This window comes from Oryctolagus cuniculus, chromosome 4 (genome assembly GCF_051225735.1).
Source record: "Oryctolagus cuniculus isolate XC-2025 breed Fujian yellow rabbit chromosome 4, ASM5122573v1, whole genome shotgun sequence".
In the NCBI taxonomy this organism is placed as follows: domain Eukaryota; kingdom Metazoa; phylum Chordata; class Mammalia; order Lagomorpha; family Leporidae; genus Oryctolagus; species Oryctolagus cuniculus.
Window position 1 is genome coordinate 5,959,203 of NC_142870.1, and position 20,717 is coordinate 5,979,919.

At 38.8% G+C, this 20,717-nt stretch overlaps 1 protein-coding gene and 1 long non-coding RNA gene across 14 annotated transcripts in view; one reads left to right on the forward strand and one right to left on the reverse strand.

Annotated features, from left to right (window-relative positions):
• The window catches only part of BRWD1 (bromodomain and WD repeat domain containing 1), a 126,139-nt gene that overhangs the window by 98,204 nt on the left and 7,218 nt on the right, over positions 1-20,717 (forward strand). Inside the window, exons 35-41 of one of the 2 annotated variants that reach the window (XM_051833556.3) lie at positions 1,110-1,256; positions 1,863-2,015; positions 7,784-7,950; positions 11,380-11,606; positions 14,054-14,224; positions 14,418-15,317; positions 16,484-17,398. In XM_051833556.3, the coding sequence (XP_051689516.3) occupies positions 1,110-1,256; positions 1,863-2,015; positions 7,784-7,950; positions 11,380-11,606; positions 14,054-14,224; positions 14,418-15,317; positions 16,484-17,398 (2,680 nt within the window). Of the gene's footprint in view, positions 1-1,109; positions 1,257-1,862; positions 2,016-7,783; positions 7,951-11,379; positions 11,607-14,053; positions 14,225-14,417; positions 15,318-16,483; positions 20,384-20,717 lie in introns of those variants that run through there. The other variant, XM_089330547.1, reaches the window with a different exon arrangement.
• The window catches only part of LOC103346046 (uncharacterized), a 28,887-nt gene continuing 8,294 nt past the window's right edge, over positions 125-20,717 (reverse strand). The window contains exons 2-7 of one of the 12 annotated variants that reach the window (XR_016232244.1): positions 19,242-19,327; positions 14,082-14,206; positions 9,474-9,560; positions 9,100-9,192; positions 4,875-5,021; positions 2,457-2,591 (exon numbers count right to left, since the gene is read on the reverse strand). This is a non-coding gene — a long non-coding RNA (uncharacterized LOC103346046). Of the gene's footprint in view, positions 3,239-4,874; positions 5,022-6,576; positions 6,802-9,099; positions 9,193-9,447; positions 9,561-14,081; positions 14,207-19,241; positions 19,328-20,717 lie in introns of those variants that run through there. The other 11 variants (XR_016232243.1, XR_016232245.1, XR_016232242.1 and 8 more) reach the window with 11 other exon arrangements.

Consider the following 20,717-nt stretch of genomic DNA (forward strand, 5'->3'; position numbering starts at 1 on the left):
AGAAGATAAGATTGAGGGGTGAAAAGGGGCAGCATGTATAGGAATAAATTTAGGACATTGGGTGATTGTAAGTTTAACTCCTAAGTGCTAATGTAGTAGGTTAATTTAAAGTAAAGGCTATTCATACGAAAACACTTAAAACATTTAACACAGCTCATTTTAAATTTCATCCAAATACTCTTGACATTTAAGCTTTTTTATCAAATAGTAATTTTCACGATATGCTTAGTACAAATAACATTAGAAAGTTATACCTGAAATAATATCATCTGATTTGTCAGATTCATTTTTAAAGAAGCTTCCAAGTACTTATTATCTATATGTTTGCTTTGTTTGCTGTAGCAAAAGACACATTTAGTTGATTGCTTAAATATTTAAAATGTATTACTGTGCAGTTTTGTAGATTTGATACTTGACATGAATCTTACTGGGTCAAAATCATAATGTTGGCGTGGCCAGAACCTCTAGATGGGGGAGCGCTCCTTTTCTAGCATCTAGCTTTCTCAGGTCCTTGGCTGTAGGTCCTCTTCTTCCAACTTGAAGTGAGCCGTGTAGCATTTCCAGTTCTTCATTCTGATCCTTCTGCCCATGCAGTTAATCCAGGATAAACTTCCACCCCTAAGGCTGTAGGAACCCTTAACTAAATCTTCAAGGACCTCTTTCCCTGTAAGGTAACATAGTCTTGGGTTGTGATAATTGTGATGTGGACATCCTTGGTGGAACCATTAATCTTCTTTCACATCATCACATGTAATCCTTCATATATGTCACGATAAGCTTTATATACTTGGGAAAGAGTTGGTGGATAATGTGCCCCAAAAGAATACTATTCTTAGCTAATCTTAAGTTTTTTCTGGGACTGGCAGGTTATATTAAAACATATTAAATGACAAGCTTTAAAATTTTGATTCTGGAAAAATAGAGCAAAATCTGTGACATTATTGTGTGAAAAAACAGATTTTTCCAACTGCAAAGACAATCTAAAATAGCCATAATTCTTAGTACACAATACAGAAGAGAGAAGCTGAGTTACATTTTTACCAGTCTTGTCTTACAGTGTGAATTTCCTAAGACTGAAAACATTTTCAATATTATGGATGTATTTTTAGGTCCATGATTGGAAAAAAAGGAGCAGCAAAGCTACGAACTGTGTTGAAAGCAACTGGAAGAGACAGTGTAAGGAACTAGTGAACTTAATTTTTCAGTGTGAAGACTCTGAACCATTTAGACAACCTGTTGATTTGGTTGAATATCCAGTAAGTTTCCACTGCTGGGGGCTTTTCTTGCTATATGGTGAGGAGTTTGGGTTAGAATTATTTTAAACTTTTAAAAAATGTTTAGATTTTCTGTTAATTTTATCTCTATTTACTAATTTAGCTGTAGAAATAGTTTTATATAGTTTTCTGTAATTTAACATTGTTGTAACAAATCTAAGAACTTAGTGTTTTATGTAAAAATGGGAAGTTTCTACATCATTATTATCTTCGTAGGTGCACTACCAGAAAAACTATAAATTGGGTAAAAGTATCTGTTTTTACTCCTCAAATAAAGGACCTAAAAATAGTTTGATTATAGGAGCAGAGAATTATTGTAGGAAGCTTGGAAGTTTCTGAAGAGTATAAAGCAGAAAATCAAAAAAACTGTGCCATATCCCACTACTGAGAGATAGGCGTTAATATTTTGGTATATTTGTTTCTTTTTGTCTTTTGTGTTTGGGCTTCTTTTTAAACATTATCAATGAATCTTAAGACCTACATGCTCTCTTTTCTTCCTCATTTCATATATTTTTAGAGAGCAGATACATTTGCATTTCTAAGAGTGGAAAATAAATCTATGAACTAATTATTATTCTTAAAACCTAGGACTACCGAGATATTATAGATACTCCAATGGATTTTGGAACAGTAAGGGAAACTCTAGAAGCGGGAAATTATGACAGCCCTTTGGAATTTTGCAAAGATATCCGATTGATATTTAGCAATGCAAAAGCATATACGCCAAACAAAAGATCGAAGGTAATTTTTAAGTGGTTCATAAAAAAAAAAAGTCTGTATGATCTGTGTGAATTTTGTATTGCTGGTACAGGTTGAGATATTAACAAGGACTGAATAAAGCAATACTGATAGAAAGAACAGAGCATCTGTCACTGTCCAAGTACCTACAGGTTTTGCCTTTATAACAGTTGATGTTTATCATAATCTCTTACAGTTTTTTGAGCATATGAGGATTGGTAGAAGGAGAATATTAGTAGAAAGCAATAGTTTAATACACAAAATGAAAAGAGTTCCTGTTTCTTGTATGGAGGAAGATTGCAAAAAGTGGATTAGAAATCCTGGTGCAGGTGGGAAGAATACTAAAGTGACCGGAGGGAAATCTGGAGTGAGGGGTGGGAGCTGGCAGAGCAGTGAACCTCTGGTCTGAAGAAGCAACTCAAGAGCTGCCTGATTGTTAGTAGACAGAGCTTTCCTCAGCTTTTGCTGAAATGTTACACGTTGGACGTTACAGACCTTAGTGAGATGTGATATAAAGAAGCTTACGCATCACATCGTCCCAGGAATCTTCACAGACATTGCATACTTGAAGCCAGTGTGCTGGATAATTTAAAAACAATAAAAAGATTTAAAATAAAGCACTTTTTTGATACCTTAACATTTTTATGTGTACATTGTCACTACTGATTAACTAGTGGGCTTTATTTCCACTTCCACTTCCCCTTCTTTTCTTTTCTTTCTTTTTTTTTTTTTTTTTACGATTTATTTATTTATTTGAAAGTCAGAGTTAGAGTGAGGAGGAGATGCAGTGAGAGAGAGGTCTTCCATCCTTTGGTTCACTCCCCAATTGGCCGTATTGGCTGGAGCTGGGCCGATCTGGATCCAGGAGCTTCTTCCAGGTCTCCCACGTAGGTGCAGGAGCTGAAGGACTTGGGCTGTCTTCCACTGCTTTCCTACGCATATTAGTGAGGAGCTGGATTAGAAGTGGACTCAAACTGGCACCCATATGGGATGCTGGAATGCTAGGTGGCAGCTTAACTCACTGTGCACAATGTTGGCTGCTCTCAGGTGCATTAGGGCAAGAGGTATATTGGCTTTGTGTGTAAAAGTTTAATAGAGACAATTGGACGTGTGGACTCTGAATTGAAATATTTATCAAAGGTGTACTTGGAGAATGACATATCCGTAGGAATTAGTTGGCTCTGGGAGGGGCAGTCGATCAAGGATTAAGGTGTCAAATGCCACAGCTGTAGAGAAAGTAAGAAAATATAGTAATATGCTAATGTTGATCATGTTTTTGGCTATTTTGCATGTCATCTTTTGAAAAACGTTAACTTGAGTTCTTTACCTTTAAATTTGATCTTTTTTGTTGTGTTGGGGTTCTTGTAATAGACATTAAACTTTTACCAGATGATTTTCAGATATTTTACATCATTCTGTAAGTTGTACTTTCACTTTGGTAACGTCCTTTGATACCATTTTATATTTTGTTTCTCATGCTTTTGGTTTCATATCTTAAGAATCCGTTGCCGCTGCTGGCGCCGCGGCTCACTAGGCTAATCCTCCGCCTTGCGGCGCCGGCACACCGGGTTCTAGTCCCGGTCGGGGTGCTGGATTCTGTTCCGATTGCCCCTCTTCCAGGCCAGCTCTCTGCTGTGGCCAGGGAGTGCAGTGGAGGATGGCCCAAGTGCTTGGGCCCTGCACCTCATGGGAGACCAGGAGAAGCACCTGGCTCCTGCCATCGGATCAGCGTGGTGTACTGGCCACAGCGCGCCAGCCACGGTGGCCATTGGAGGGTGAACCAACGGTAAAGGAAGACCTTTCTCTCTCTCTCTCTCTCTCATTGTCCACTCTGCCTGTCCAAAAAAAAAAAAAAAAATTAAAAAGTCTTTTGCGGGCTGGCACCGCGGCTCACTAGGCTAATCCTCCGCCTGTGGCACCGGCACTTTGGGTTCTAGCCCCGGTTGGGGTGCTGGATTCTGTCCCTGTTGCTCCTCTTCTAGTCCAGCTCTCTGCTGTGGCCCGGGAGTGCAGTGGAGGATGGCCTAGGTGCTTGGGCCTTGCACCCACATGGGAGACAGGGAGGAAGCACCTGACTCCTGGCTTTGGATGGGTGCAGCTTGCCAGCTGTAGCAGCCACTTGGGGGGTGAACCAACGGAAAAAGGAAGACCTTTCTCTCTGTCTCTCTCTCTCTCACTATCTAACTCTGCCTATCAAAAAAAAAAAAAAAAAGAATCCATTGCCAAATCCATCATGATTATTTATTCCATCTATTCTGAGTTTTGTGATTTAACTCTTTTAAGTTGTTGATCCATTTTAGGTATTTGTATATAGTGTGAGTGGGAACCCAGCTCTTCTTTGACGTGCAGAATTTCATTTGTTTAACCACCATCTGTTAGAGAAATTCTTCTTTCCTCATTGGTACTTTTTTGTTGAAAATCAGCCATTTGGGTCTGTTTCTAAACTCTCAGTTCTGTTCCACCGGCATAAATGTCTACATGCCAGTAACATAATTTTCTGTGACTTTGGTGATTTTTGAAACTGTCAGGTGCTTTAAGTTTTTATTTTTTAGGTTCAGCTGCTCAGAACTTTTCTAATATATTATGAATTTGAGAATCGGCTTTTATTTCTGCAGAATTTCATAATTTTATTAGGGATTCTGATGAACATGTAGATTGCCTTGAGTTGGGTAGTATTGATGTTGACAATATTTAGTATCCTTGTCTGTGTACATGGGATATCTTTCCATTTATTTAGATCATCTTTAATTTCTTCTGGTACTGTTTTGTAGTTAAGTGTGTATTTTTTTTTAAGATTTATTTATTTATTTTAAAGAGTTACACAGAGAAGGAGAGGCAGAGAGAGAGAGGGAGGTCTTTCACCTGCTGGTTCACTCGCCAACTGGCCGCAGTGGCTGGAGCTGGGCCAATCCAAAGCCAGGAGCCAAGAGCTTCTGGGTCTCCCACGCGGGTGCAGGGGCCCAAGCACTTGGGCCATTTTCCACTGCTTTCTCAGGCCATAGCAGAGAGCTGGATCAGAAGAGGAGCAGTTAGTGGCTTTCCCCGCTACACCACAGCGCCGACCTCGTGTGTATGTGTCTTACAGCTCCTTGGTTGACTTTATTTCCAAGTATTTTGTTATGTTAGATGCTCTTGTAAGTGGAATTGCTTTCTAAATATCTTTTTATGATTGTTCATTAGTATTACGTAGAAATATAACTGGCGGGGGACGGCGCCATGGCTCACTAGATTAATCCTCTGCCTGCGGCGCCAGCATCCCATATGGGCTCCGGGTTCTAATCCCGGTTGCTCCTCTTCCAGTCCAGCTCTCTGCTGTGGCCTGGGAGGGCAGTGGAGGATGGCCCAGGTCCTTGGGCCCTGCACCCCATGGGAGACCAGGAGGAAGCACCTGGCTCCTGGCTTCGGATCGGCGCAGCACTGGCTGTAGCGGCCATTTGGGGAGTGAACCAACGGAAGGAAGACCTCTGTCTCTAACTCTGTCAAAAAAAAAAAAAAAAAGATATAATGGCATTTATGTGCTGTTCTTGTGCCCTATGATTTTGCTGAAGTTATTTATAATCCCTAATTAGCTTTCTTGGGCGTTCTTTGGAAGTTTCTGTCACTGTGAGATCATGTCATCTGTGATTAGAAATATCTCTGATAAAGCTTAATCTTCCAACATTTCATAATTTAATTAACTTGCAGTTTAATAACATAACGGTATGCTGTAATGAAAGTTATGTGAGTCTCATCTCAACTACCATGTGGTGCTGTAGCATTAATTAGACAAAGAGATGATTCTTGGCTTGGATTGGCTGGGAGGCACACATGGGATTTCATCATGTTACTCAGAATGTCACGTACTCTAAAACTATGCATAGTTTGTTCATGCAGTTTGCAGCTAATATTCAGACTGAGCAACTGAAACTATAGACAAAACAGGGTACTGTTATGTAAAGTTGAGTAGCAGTTGTAAAAGCAGGTATCTTGTTTTATTTCTCGTCTTGTAATTCTTTCACCATGTGTCTGATGTTAGCTGTCAGTTTCCATAAATGCTGTGTTGTTTAGGAGCTGGTTATCAGTTTTAGCAGTCATTTCTCCTAAATACTGTGTGTGTTCAACTTGGATGTAGTGTTTCCTTTTACATGAAAACAGTGATAGATCAGAGGTTGCAAACTTAAACTAATAATTTATCTTGTTAAAATTGTGGCTTAGACTCATTCATGTTTGAAAGAATAAAATTGGTAAAATAATGGAAATAATTGTCAAAGACTATTTTAAAGACCAGCTATGATAATTCTCACATTTGTGTCTCTGTATATATGCACATGAGGGTACTTCAAAATATTTATGGAAAAATAATATTTAAAAATGTTTGATACAAAAAGTTTTGAAATTGCATAGAGAAGTCTACAAAATTTTTTTTCACCAAAATATCTTTTAATTTCAGTTATGCAGTTCTCTGGTGGTCTGCCTCATCTAGTGCCATTTCATAAAACTGAGACTCAATTTTTAAGCATTAGAGTTTTGCCTTTAATACAGAAGAATATAGGGACCCAGTGATATTTGTATCATATTGCTGTTATTTTTTTTTAAAGATTTTATTTATTCATTTGAGAGGTAGAATTACAGAGAGAGGCAGAGAGAGAGAGAGAAGTCTTCATCCGCTGGTTCACTCTCCAGATGGCCTCAATGGCCAGAGCTGAGCTGATCTGAAGTCAGGACTCAGGAGCTTCTTCCGGTCTCCTACGTGGGTGCAGGGGCCCAAACACCCGGGCCATCTTCTGCTTTCCCAGGCCACAGCAGAGAGCTGGATCAGAAGAGGAGCAGTCGGGATAGGAACTGGAGCTCATGTGGGATTCCAGTGCCGCAGACGGAAGCTTAGCCCTCTATGCCACACTGCCGCCCCCCCCCCCCGTTAAAGACAGAGTAGTGGGGGTTCTTCCATCCAGTGGTTCACTCCCCAAATGGCTGCTGTGGGCAGAGCATGGCAGTTCTAAAGCTAGGAGTCAGGAGTTTCCTCTAGGTCTCCCATGTGGTTGCAGGGCCTCAAGCACTTCGGCCATCCTCCACTGTTTTCCCAGGCCATCAGCAGGTAGCTGGATCATAAGTGGAGCATCAGGGACCTGAACTGATGCCTGTATGGGATGCTGGCGCTGCAGGTGGTGGCTTTACCCACTGTGCCACAGCACTGGCCCTCATCACATTGCTGTTCTTTTAAAGATTAGATGTTACTTAGTTTTAGAAATTATTTATGTTAAAAGTCTAGGATTATTTTCTTCTACTGGATGTAAGATTCCTTTTGTTTGTAATTTGTGTTGTCTAATTTATATTTAGAGCAAGATGGCATCAAAAGCAGGCAGACTGCAAGTTCAAACTTGTATAAAAGTGCTTCTTTTTCTTTGCCTCCAAGAGACACTGCTCACTTGTTGCCTAAATAGTAGCTTTAGTACCAACTTCTCATTTGACTTATGGGGTGCATTTTGTGATAGAAAACACCAGATGAGATCCACTGGCATACAGAGTCTACATCCTAGTGTCTAGATCCTAGAATGCTGCTCGATTTAAACGTATTTTTCCATGAGAGTGTCTGAGAAGTAGATGTTTGATATTTCCTGTTTTTCTTGTAGATGTCATTGAAAGTAGAGGGGTAGAAATACATGAACTAATGACAGCTAGTATCAAAAAGCAGTGATAAAATCATTGTAAATATTCTCAATGATTGTAATTGTTTTGTAAAAATAGTTTCAAAGATATTTTGTAATGGTAGTTTTGTTTTCATTTCTTTGCAGATTTACAGTATGACCTTGAGATTGTCTGCCTTATTTGAAGAAAAAATGAAGAAAATATCTTCTGATTTTAAAATTGGTCAAAAATTTAGTGAAAAACTTCGAAGAAGCCAGAGATTTAAGCAACAGCAAAATTGTCACAGTGTTAGTCAGGCTAACAAAATTATCAGGTGAATTGTTTATGGCAAGCTTTGCTTTTTGGATTTAAGGTTTTTAAATTTTTTATACAATGAAGAAATTATCCTAATCTTTTGATTTTGTATTTTTATCTTTGATTACATAGATTACATCATTATCAGCTTTAAAGGTGCTTTAAAATATTGTATTATAAAATCAAGTTTTGCAGTATTTATCTACTATATAATAGGTATAATATTCTCAAGGTCAGCTAGTGATAAGTAGGTAAAATAGACCTCTTAAATGTGTGCATCCTTCTAGATCCCAAATAATATGGAGCTTTTAAAAGACTTTTCTGTTTCATTCCCTACATTTCCCTTTTAAATATTGGCTGAACTCTACCTTGCTTCCTTGGCCCTAGGCAGCTGTGTAGTTCTGGATTGCTGGTAGTCACCAGAGTTGACAGTGCCTTGGGACATGCAGCTTTTCTGTAGAGCTCCCAAATCAGGCCAGTCCCCTCTACCTCACAGCTGTCATGCCCAGAGAGGGGTGGGTGTGTGTGTGTGGGTGTGTGTGTGTGAAGAGACAGAGACAGAGAATGGTTGGGAGCTGTCCCAAGTTAATAGACCTGGTTCAGTAGTTTTCCTCTTCTCTCCTCCCCTTTTCCTTCCCTTCCCCTCCCCTCCCTTTCTTCCTTCCCTTTGTTTTGATTGATTGATTGAGTTGCAAAGCAGAATTAGAAGGAAAGAGAGAAAAGAGGGAGAGCGGTATCTTCCATCTGCTGGTTCACTCCCCAAATGGCTGCAAGGGCCAGGGAGGGCTGGGCCAGACCAGAGCTAAGAGCCTGAAACTCCATCCGGGTCTCGCTTGTGGAGTGCAGAGGCCCAAGCACTTGGTCCATCTTTTGCTGCTTTGCCAAGTACCTCATCAGGAAGTTCTGTAGGGAAGTGGAGCAGTTGGGACTGCAGCCATTGCCCATGTGGAATGTCTGTTCTGCATACAGCAGTATACCAGCTGTGCCACAGAACTGGCCACTCAGGAGTTTCTCTTAAATAAGCACTTTCTAATCCTAACTATAGAGTTCTGACATTTGTTGTATTTAATAATTTTGCCATTTTAACTTCCATTTGGGTGAGGGAATTAGTTGAATTATTCCATCCATTTACCCCAAGAGCCACATTAAGACAGAAGAACATACTCACTAGGTAAATGAGTGAGTTTGCATCATGAAATTCAAATGCATGCATTCTGTGTGAAGTACCAGGGTTCCTCACAAAGTTCATGGGAGATGAGTACTGTATGGTTGTAAAATATAAAAACATGGGTTTAAAGTTTTTTGTACCAAAATTAATTTTAAATTCCATTTTTTTCATGAGTTTTTGAAGTATTTATGCACTGTCTTCTATAATTTACTTTTGTTGAAAGGAAAATGCTATTTTATTAAACACTCTAATAAAAGTACCTTTTAAAATTTTATTTTAAAATAAATTCAAAGTTACAAAAATTTTGCCAGAATTAATTCAGAGGACTCCCATATACTCTTTACTCACATTTGCCAGTCTTCATATCATGTTACCTTTGCGTTAAGGTTGCTTTAATACAGTTGGGCATCAGTTAGAGACAGGGATATGCTTCGAGAAATGCCTTGTTAGGTGATTTCATCCTGTGTGAACATCACAAAGTATAGTTACACTAATACAGCTGCATTATCACTAAGAGATATAAATTGATGAAACCTATCTGTATATTGTGCACGCACACACACACACACACACACACAAATACTTTGTTGGTCTGTTGCTTATTCAAATAGTTACATGGTTGTGTTTTATTACATAGAGTTTTTCTTTTGAATCAGGGAGGTATTTTTGATATCATGCTCATTTACCTATACTTTGGATTTACTAAGAAGTACATTCAAATTCTAATCGAAAACCTTCTGTTTCTACACTTATCAGTAATGTCATTATAGCAAATTTTTTTTCTATTTTTTTGAGAAGATTTATTTATTTGAAAGAGTTAACAGAGAGAGGTAGAGACAGAGAGGTCTTCCATCCACTGATTCACTCCCTAGATGGCTGCAATGGCCGGAGCTGTGCCGGTCGGAAGCTAGGGGCCAGGAGCTTCTTCTGGGTCTCCCATGTGGGTGCAGTGGCCCAAGGACTTAGGCCATCTTCTACTGCTATCCCACGCCATAGCAGAGAATAGAGCAAATTTTCTTTGTAATCCAGTTCCAAGATAATGCATTGTATTTATCTGTATGTTTTTCTGGTCTCTTTCAATCTAGAATAGTTTTTGAATCATTTCTTTGTCTTCCTTGACTGACATTCTTAAACAGTCATTTACTTCTAAAATTATTCTCAGTTTAGGTTTGGCTATCCATCTGCTGTTAAAAATCAAATCTACAATAAGTATGCATTTTTTCTTTTTGTATTTACTTTTGTATTGCCCTCCCTTGATATTAATGGCAGTTAAAGGTTTTGATACTTGTAAAACATGCTTGATTTTTCTTTATAATTATATAAACATTACTGTTTTAAAGAATTGTGATATTGTTGTTAAGCTTGAATGTCTAGATACCCCTGAAAAGGCTTGTTCACTTTTTTTTTTGAAGGGAAATAGGAGTATCTGGACATAAATGTTCACCAGATTTGTAACGGTGTAAATTTCCATTCCCTTCTGCATAATCCATGGCTTAATGGGTGTTTAAGTGTAGAACAGCCTGGTTTTGGAAAAAAAGTTTGTTTTTAAATCTTTCTTCTCCCTTCAAGTTTTGTAGGTCTCTCTCTGTCTCTCTCTCTCTCTTTTAAAAACGTTCATTTATTTGAAAGGCAGAATTAGAGACAGAGAGAGGGATATGTGTGTCTTCCATGTGCTGGTGCACTCCCCAAATGGCCACAATAGCCAGAGCAAGGCCAGGCTGAAGCCAGGAGCTAGTGCTCCATTTGGACCTCCTACATGGGTGGCAGGGGCCCATGCTCTAAGGCCAGCTTCTGCTGCTTTCTCAGGTGCACTATCCGGGAGCTGGATTGGAAGTGGAACAGCCAGGATTTGGAACTGGTGTCCATATGGGATGCTGGTATTGCAGGCATGGCCACAACAGTGGGCCCCTCCTTTTAATTTCCTACTATGTTGAACATATACATAGGCGACTACAAGGAGAGTTGTATCCTGTTGAGGCTTGAATGCACAGCATAAATGAATACCTGCAATGCAACACTTGGTTTCCTAATTTAATCTGAGGTATTCAGTAACTCTTACTGGGTTCATCACTACAGATTTGAATCAAAGTGTGCCAGATTTGGCGTCAGGAAATATTAGTAGTAATTCATGCCTCAAATAAGATGTTAATAGTGAATATTTTAATGTTTTGTTCATGAAATATCCTCAGATTAAGAAAAAGTACTCTCTTATTTAGGTTATTGTTTGTAAACCAGTTGCTTTTGTTGAATATTATTTCCATTGTTCATATTTTTGACTAGAAATACCAAGCAGAAGCGTGTGAAATCTCAGACACAAGTGATTCCTGAGTTGGTAGGTTCTCCTACCCAGTCTACCTCAAGTAGGGTGGCGTATTCTGCAACCCTCAAGACAAGTGCTGATATCTCTTCAGGTGTTACTTCAGATGACTCTTCAGATTCAGCACGCTCATCAGAAAGGATCAGAAGAAACAGACCTACAACTCTAAGAAATGGTTCTTCATTTTCTGGTAAGAGGTAAAATACTGTTATTCATTGTTGAGCACCCAAGTGTGCAACACTGGCAGTTACTATGGGTTTAGAGGAAAACCTAACTATATGGCCTTGGCACTGAATGAACTTATTAAAATGTAACGGAAGAGACAAAAGTAGTAAACATGGAACTATTAGAATGTGTTTGAGAATTCCTGTGCTTTGCAGATGATGCAATCACATCTTATGCAAGTTGGAATCTTCTAGACTTTAAGTATGTTACAAATATTCAGCACAACTTGTGTAAAATTGGGTATTTTTTTATTTCTTCAAGTAAAATTTTGATAAGCCAGTCCAAGGCTGATAACTTGGTAAATTCTAACTGTTCGTGCTATAGCCATTTGGTAGTGCGGCAGTAGCAGATGGTAACCCTTTGATAGCATTGTAAATGAGGCTGTGGCATTTGTGTATTATCTCTGGATTGTAGAATGATATTAAAATACTTTTATAGTACTTTTACTCTTAAAATGTGTTTTGTATATCATATTATCCAATATTTCATTAAGTATTAAATAGTATTGAAAAATACACCTTTGGTAACATTTTGGAATGGAAGTGAGAGAAAATGCTGTGGGGGTCAGACAAACAAGCTGATGTGTGCTATGTTAGAATTATACGGTGTCTTAAGGAATGCATTTATAGGATAAAATTTCCTGTCAGAGTATACTGGAGTAATTGAAAACAGGACAAGGGGTAAGAGAATACCTCTCTAACTAGAGCAATTTTAAGAGAAAACATTGAAGGAAAGTAGAATGTACTTTGTGCAATTGAAATACTTTATTTTGAGGAATGATAAATAGAATTAGATCAAACTTGTAGAAAGCATCTAAATTTTAGAGACTGCCAAGCCCTACAGAAGAGTTTGGGTTACTTAACTGGGTCTCTCGTTGAGTGAACTTGTCACATGATGAATTCTGTTTCAAGATGTACAAGGGTTGGTCAGGAGTCTAGGGACAGGGAGTCAAGGTGATTGATTGTTGGTGGAGTTGAGTGGGAACAGTTGAGAAGGGCAAATAGGTGAGCTGTTTTGAAGAACAGTTTGGTGTCTGTTTTTTCCAACATAGCCTCTTCTCTTTCATGCATTTGGGTTGATGACAGATTAAAAATTTTTTTTAAAAAGTAGTTTTTATTTACTTCTTTTTATTTATTTTAAAGGCAGAGAGACAGAGACAGAGCTTCAGTCCGCTGGCTCACTCCCCAAATGCCTACAAGAGCTAGGGCTGGGCCAGACCAAAGTAGGAGCTGGGAACTTAGTAGGTCTCCCATATTGGTGGCAGGGAACCAAGGACTTGAGCCATCATCTGTTGTTTCACATGGTACACATTTGCAGGAAGCTAGAATGGAAGTGGAAGTGTAGCTTGGACTTGAACCATGAACTTCACTATGGGATGCAGGTTTCTTACTCACTGCACCAAACACTTGTCTCCCAGATTTTATCTTTTTTTATTTATTTAAATTTTTTTTTATTTTTTGACAGAAACATGTTCCCGTTCATTTCAGGAAAGGTTTATTGATCATAATAGTTGATAGGCATGGGTCTGGATAAAGGAACAGGAAATTTGGATTTCTTGCCTTGACTCTGACATGGGGCATACACTGTTGTGTTTTTTTTTTTTTTTAAGACAGGCAGAGTTAGTGAGAGAGAAAGGTCTTCCTTTTCCGTTGGTTCATCCCCTAAATGGCCGCTAAGGCTGGTGCGCTGTGCCATTCTGAAGCCAGGAGCCAGGTGCTTCCTCCTGTTCACCCATGCGGGTGCAGGGCCCAAGCACTTGGGCCATCTTCCACTGCCTTCCCAGGCCACAGCAGAGAGCTGGACTGGAAGAGGAGCAACTGGGACTAGAACCCAGGGTGCCGGCGCCGCAGGCTAGGATTAGTCTAGTGAGCTGCAGCACCGGCCATGGGGGCATACACTCTTAAAATGGGAGAAAAAAAATACCTGCACTATTTAAATTATTTATTTCACTTTTTTTCCCTCTCCCTCTTTGTGTATGGGTGTGTACAGCACATAGAGATAGATTTCCTTGAGCTGAATATGGTACAGCTATGCTGTTAGGATGAATTCCACTAATGAGAGCTAAACATATATCCTCTGAAGTGAATGAACTGGAAATGACTGTCTTTTCTATCTGAAATGCGTGAGTAGTATCACAGAAGGAGGTAGATGGTGGGGCTAAGTTAGTTTTTAAATGGAAGTTTGTTTACAAAATAACTGTTTTCTAAAGTATTTCTGAATCTAGTCCAAGATTAATTAATATTCTTAGAAATACAAGTACAAACTTGATTATGTGCCTTTGAAACAGTTTTTTTAGAAATACACTCTTAACCTGCTTTTAGTATAATGTTATGAAATAAATTCTTATTTGTTTGTATAGATACATTGTGTATAACTATTTACATATAATTATTTGCACTTTATTTTTCTTAGAAAGTGAAATAGAAGATTCCTTAGCTACCTCTTCATCCTCTTCAGCTTCAAATAGTTCAGAGGAAAGCAAAGGAGAGCGTTCAAGAGCTTGTGAGTCTTCTTTACGCAGTGGGCTGTCCAGAAGCAGCAATCTCAGAGTGACCAGAACTAGGGCTGCCCAGAGAAAAACTGGTAAAGAGTCTGGCATTTTGGGAGAATATATGTTATGAGAACCCAAAGTTAAACACTTAATGAATTGTTGATTTAATGTATCTACATATTATTAAGTGTCCTTTAAGCACTTAATTTTGGCATTCAAAAATAAGGAAACCCACTAAAATGATAGTCATTGAAATGCTAAAATAAGATTTCTTTTAATTTCTAGGTCCCGTTTCTGTAGAAAATGGATACAATAGAAAAGCCACTCGAAAGAGAGTCTATCTAAGTGATTCTGATAACAATTCATTGGATACTGGTGAAATTCTAAAAGCAAGAGCTGGAAATAACCGAAAAATCCTACGGAAGTGTGCTGCTGTGGCTGCCAATAAAATAAAGCTAATGAGTGACGTGGAAGAGAATTCTAGCTCTGAAAGTGTGTGCTCTGCTAGGAAGCTGCCACATCGCAATGCTTCTGCTGTAGCGAGAAAGAAGTTACTGCATAATTCTGAAGATGATCAGAGCTTAAAGTCAGAACTTGAAGAAGAGGAAGTGAGAGATCAAAATCAGCCATTGCCAATGTCCACTTCTCATGTTGTCCAGAATCCTGCCAACGAATCTGAAAACGGGGATTCAGAGTCAGAAAGTGATTTGCGGGTAGCCCGGAAAAATTGGCATGCTAATGGTTACAAGTCTCATGCTCCAGCAACTTCTAAAACAAAATTGCTCAAAATTGAGTCTTCTGATGAAGATTCTAAAAATCATTATTCAGATAATGGTTACAATGGAGCTGCTGGCCCATCAACATCGGGGAAGAGACTTCAGGCAGAGAGCGTCTCAGAGGAAGCAGATTCTGAGCCAGGACGGCATGGTGGTAGGAAATATAATATAGCTCACAGGAATGTGAATTTCTTTAAGAAAGCCAAGATCTTGAGTGATTCGGAAGAGTCTGAATCTGGAGATCAAGGTGGAGAAGACAGTAGATGTCATGAAGTGGAAATGAGCCCAGTTTCAAGAAGTTTGCAGGGTGAACCTATTGCCGTGTCCCAGTGTTGTTTAGATCATGTGTCTGAATCCGATTTAGATTCAGATGATGAAGCAGAAGAAAAACTAAGCAATTTCATGAAAGGTAACTCAGAACATTTACCTGGGTTTGCTGATTTAATCATCATTTCTCTATTGCATGTGGTTATCCCCCCCCCACCCCCCATTTGAAATTTCTCCTTGCTAGCTGTTTCTGTCTTCCCATGTATTCTGTTATGTTTGCATAACTGTTTAGCGAGTACACTTAGTTTTATTTGCCTAACAGGCAATCTTAGCTGTAACAACTATTTCCATCAAAGATTTTACTTTTTGTTTTGGTGACGGGAATGTTTTGTTGGATTTAGGCTTGAGGAAGGTAGAGGCAGGCACATTTGTGAGCTGTGGTATGCTTGAGAAGAGCAGAGAAAGGGGTGTGACTACAAGCAGTGTGGCAGGAGCCCAACAGAACAGGCACTTAGCTCTTTCTGTGTAATCAGGAACTTTTTCTAAATACTTTATATTTTAATAATGTATAGTCTTCATATCTTTTCTAAGGTAGGAACCGTAATTAACAATGTCCAGGAGTACAGAGTGATGAGATAACTTAGTTAAAATCATACTCTTGGGAAATGTGAAAACCTTAAAGGAGCAGAAAACAGCTAAAGCTAAGGTTAAAAGTAGCTGAGTGATTGGGAATTTGTGGCATTAGGAAAAATTGCATGGAGACAAAGTTAGTTGTTACTTTGCATACCCTAGTGTGGTATTAAACAGTCTCATCATTAAGAGGTGTGGTCATCCTAGTCACTGCAGCCCCACTTCCAAGGTAATGAGGATTCTGGGCTTAAGCTGCTTCAGATGTTGAGCATGTAATTCTTTTTTTGACAGGCAGAGTGGACAGTGAGAGAGAGAGACAGAGAGAAAGGTCTTCCTTTTGCCGTTGGTTCACCCTCCAATGGCTGCCATGGCTGGCGCGCTGCGACTGGCGCACCGCGCTGATCTGAAGGCAGGAGCCAGGTGCTTCTCCTGATCTCCCATGGGGTCAGGACCCAAGCACTTGGGCCATCCTCCACTGCCTTCCCGGGCCACAGCAGAGAGCTGGCCTGGAAGAGGGGCAACCAGGACAGAATCCAGTGCCCCGACTGGGAATAGAACCCGGTGTGCCGGCGCCACTAGGTGGAGGATTAGCCTAGTGAGCCGCGGCGCTGGCTGAGCATGTAATTCTGTTCGACATATTCTTTTATAAAAGATTAAAAGAATGTTCTTAATTTTTAGATTCTACATCCCAAGACAATGGACAAAGCAGAACAAGTTCCAGGAAAAGGGTCTGTTCCAGTGACTCAGAGAAAAATTCAAAGGTGGCTAAGAAATCATTAAAAGCCAAAACGGGTCTTCTAAGGATCACTCGAAGTGCATCTGTGGCTGCCAATAAGATGAAGCTCATGAGCGATGGAGAAGATGTCAGTTTGGAAAATAAGTGCACTCGAAGCAAAAACGGGAGGAAAAAGCCCCTCCGTTTTCATTGTACCTCAGCTAATAAGATACTGAGTGATTGTGAGGGCGATGCAATCTGTGAAGTGCCGAGTGAGCAGTATGCCTGTGAAGGTAAGCCACTTGAATCTGACCCAGAAGGTAATGCAAAAAGAATTGGGCAGACTTCAAATGGAGACTCTGACTCCGAAGGCATTTTGAATTCAGAATGCAAGAACAGACACACCAGTAATTATAATTCAAATGTACTTTCTAAAACAAAAAATTCCTCTGTTGGATCTTCAGACGAAGATTCAACGAGCCGTGTTCTAAGAAGTGAAACTGGTAGAAAATTGTCTTCTGAGTCAACTTTGGCACAAAAAACTATTGCAGAGAATAACTTTGAAGAGGAACTGAATTATGGGCTGCGCAGGTGGAATGGAAGACGACTCAGGACCTACGGAAAGGCTCCTTTCAGTAAGACAAAAGTGACTGATGATTCGCAGGCATCAGCAGAGACGGAATTAAAAAGGAAGAGACTGCATCCTGAACTAGAAAATGTGAAAATATCTGACACAACAGGGAGTTCAAAGTTTGGACCTGACACTAGTCCCAAATCGTCAGATTTGGGATCCATGACTGAATCAGATATTGACTGTACTGAAAATACAAAAACCAAAAGGAGGAAAACAAAAGGAAAAGCAAAAGTAGTTAGAAAAGGTAAAACTTTTACAACTAGTGTATCTAAAACTGTGAGACGTCAAAGACAAAGCAAACGACCTAGGTTAAGTGTGGATGATAATGACTGGGAGGATTTGGACTATGCAAAATCTAAAAGAGTTCTTCGACGTTCAAAAATAAAAACGAGGAATCAGGGTAGAAGGACTGTGAGATACCATGATGGGGATGATGATAGAAGTTTAGAAAATGTGTTAGATTTCAGTGATTGCACCTTATGACCTTGAGGGAAAGCCAGTTCATTTAAAGAGGAAAATGGACTGGAATTTATGGTGAAAGCTGGCTGTTGAAATTATTTTTTGTCTTACAATTCAGGGAATATATTTATATTTTTCTATGAAAAGTTATGAATGTGACTAAATCATGACTGTTATTTTTATTTGCACTTGCTGGTCTTTGTAGCAGCATTCAGCACAGGTGCCAAAATGCTTCATTTTAGGGGCAGATCCACTTTGACAGTATTTGACTACACAGAGCATGAGTTTAAAGGATGATAAACACTAGACATCTGGTTATCAGAAACCAATGAGCATTACTTTCATGGTAGCAAGTGTCAAGCAGTCATTTTCTGAGTTTGCCCAGAGGTGGTAGTTTCTAACCCCTGTCCTGTAGTAGTATAACAGTTTCACATGACCTATGTTTACAGATTTTTCATAAATATTATGTGCATACTGACATTACAATCATAGGAGGTGTAACCATGATTAGTAGGCAAGGTACCTACCACTCCCCCCCACCCCCCCTTCCTTGGCTACTTGAGTAGAATGCATTATGCCAGATTTGGTCATTTTCATTGAAATGGTTTCTAATTTTCTTTCCAAATGCTGTTAGATCTTATTTTTTCTTTTTAAGGAAAACATCACTTTTATTTTATAAACTTGAATTTATTAAGTGCTGGCAAATTATTTTAATGTGTTGAGTGAATATTTTAAATTTCTAAGGCCAGAGTAGTCATAGCATTTTCTTTCCAACCATGCACTAAGAAAATGTTACATAATTTGTCCTCTGTCCAAGATCTCCTAATTTCCATTGTAAAGGACTTAACCAAAATCTTTGCTCTTCCATAATTTTACTCTGAATAGAGGAGTTTGTGTGCCTTAGATTTAGGGAAGATGTATTCTTTTAATAGAGTGTACAGGGCTAAAAGAGTATTTAAGTTATATGTAGATTTCCCCAACTATATTGAAATGGTAGAGTTGAGTTTTGTCGAGTGCAATTGCAGATCTTATCTATATAGGAAAACAGTCGATGTCATCCTCCATCTCTGTTTCAGCTTACTGCTGTCATGTGCAATCCTAAGCACGCTGTGCTGGGGCAACTAAGTGTATCTTTCCATGACCTCTTATCTAAATATCAGAGACTGCTGTGTTCTGTGGGGAAATAATTTTGGAATCCATTTAAAGTAAAACCTTATCACACCATCAAATATCAACAGTACATTTACTTGTGAGCCAAATACTTTTACTTGATAGGTTATGCTTCTCCAGTGTAGGTGGCCATTCCTCAGCTTGTTTGTGCCTGAAGATGGACTTGATTCAAATGGTTTACATGTTTAGTAGCTAAGGGGTATATTGTGGTATGCCCATATTTATTTATTGGCCCTAATTGTTTGGTTTCAGACAGAATTAACCCTTTTCTCCTTGGTATCCTGAGGTGGCAGGAAAGCAAAAGCATCTGACTCTGGTTTCAGTGTTAGAGAATGTTCTTAAGTGTTCTACTTTGAGTTATCAATTCCATTTGACATTGTAGGAGTACTTTGTCTTTCTGCTCTGTTAGGAGAGGGACATTTTTGAACATTACCAACTGAGATAGGTGGGATACCTACCTGTCACTGGTGGCTTTACTTCAAAACTAGAATGTTTCTCTCCTCAGAGCTCAAGTTTAAGATTCAGGATGACTGTCTTTGTTGACCTGAAAAAAATAATAGTCTGCCTTTTACCTCTCTGATTTCTAAGTACTGGTAATAGATGTCAGATTCATTGACTTAAATTCTTAAGCTTCTCTGTTTCACATCTATTCTCAGGGTTGTAACTCCATGTTTATCATCATCTGCAAAGAGGTACCAGAAACCCATAAGTAAATACAAAATAACATTCATAAGTACATAAATTCTTTTGGTAAAATAATTTAGGCTGCATGAAGAGAATTGTTCCCATTCTCTGGACTGAATTAACCAGTCTTTGATTGCTTAGGTAACCAGAGCTACTCAGTTTTCTTTATGTCCAAAATGTTTTGATCCTTGTTACAGAAGCAATATTTTGATTTAATCTGATTTGTTTTCATCAAAAAAGTAAAAAGTGGGCAAAGTGACTAGAAGTATGGTTGACGATGGTGGCTTCTCATCTTCTGAACTAAACTAAGGGGGCTATGGAGAAAATAATTTTTATGGATTTGAGGGGGGGTTATGGTGCTATTCCTAAGATTAACTTTGAATATTGACACACTCCTAAGTATCTTTAAGGAAAAGTAATAATTAATAGTTAAAATGTTTACATTGAGCACTAGAACATGTTTGAATTTTTTTCTACTTTATGCAGAATGCGCAGGGATTGAATGCACAGATGTACTTTAATGTTTAGGATCAGTCTGTATTTTCTTGAAAAAAGCAAAGGATAACAAAGTGAATGTGAACTGATCCTGAAATAAGTGCTATAGCTCTCCATTGCACTTGAAGTAATTTAATGGTATAAAATTTTTTTTTTTTTACTGTGGTTGTGTATGTCCAGAGTCCTATGATTTTATTCATTTATGTTTTTTTAAAAGGTTTTGAAATATTTAGATTTGAACTTTACTTCTTTCAAAGGATTAATTTTACTAATAAGCATATTAAGAAAAAATGATTTCACACATTGAAAAGATAGGTGAGATTTAAAAAGTGTTTTCCCTGTGTCCTTATTTAAAAAGGGTGTACTGAAAATGTATAGTATCTCATGAATAAAAGGAAAAATCTATCCCACTTTCAGATAATTCGTAGGGTGGTCATTTTTTTCTCGTTGGAAAATCTGATTCAATAATTTTTCAATTTGATGATCCTTGGAAAGAATGCTATAGCAGTTATGTACAGCTTCTAGGTTATAACACAGAAGTTTCCTCCACATGCTAGAGGCTTACACCTATAAAAGAAATTGGCTTTATAATCAGAAATGGAAGGAAGAATTGAAGTTTTAGAAAAAGGCACTTCAAAAACTGGAAGTACAAATCGAAAGAGACCAACACCACCTGAGGGTATCACTGTCTGAAGACCATGCATCACTGAGTCCTGGGCACTTGCTGGGATCCTCTCAGTAAAAATTCTTACTTT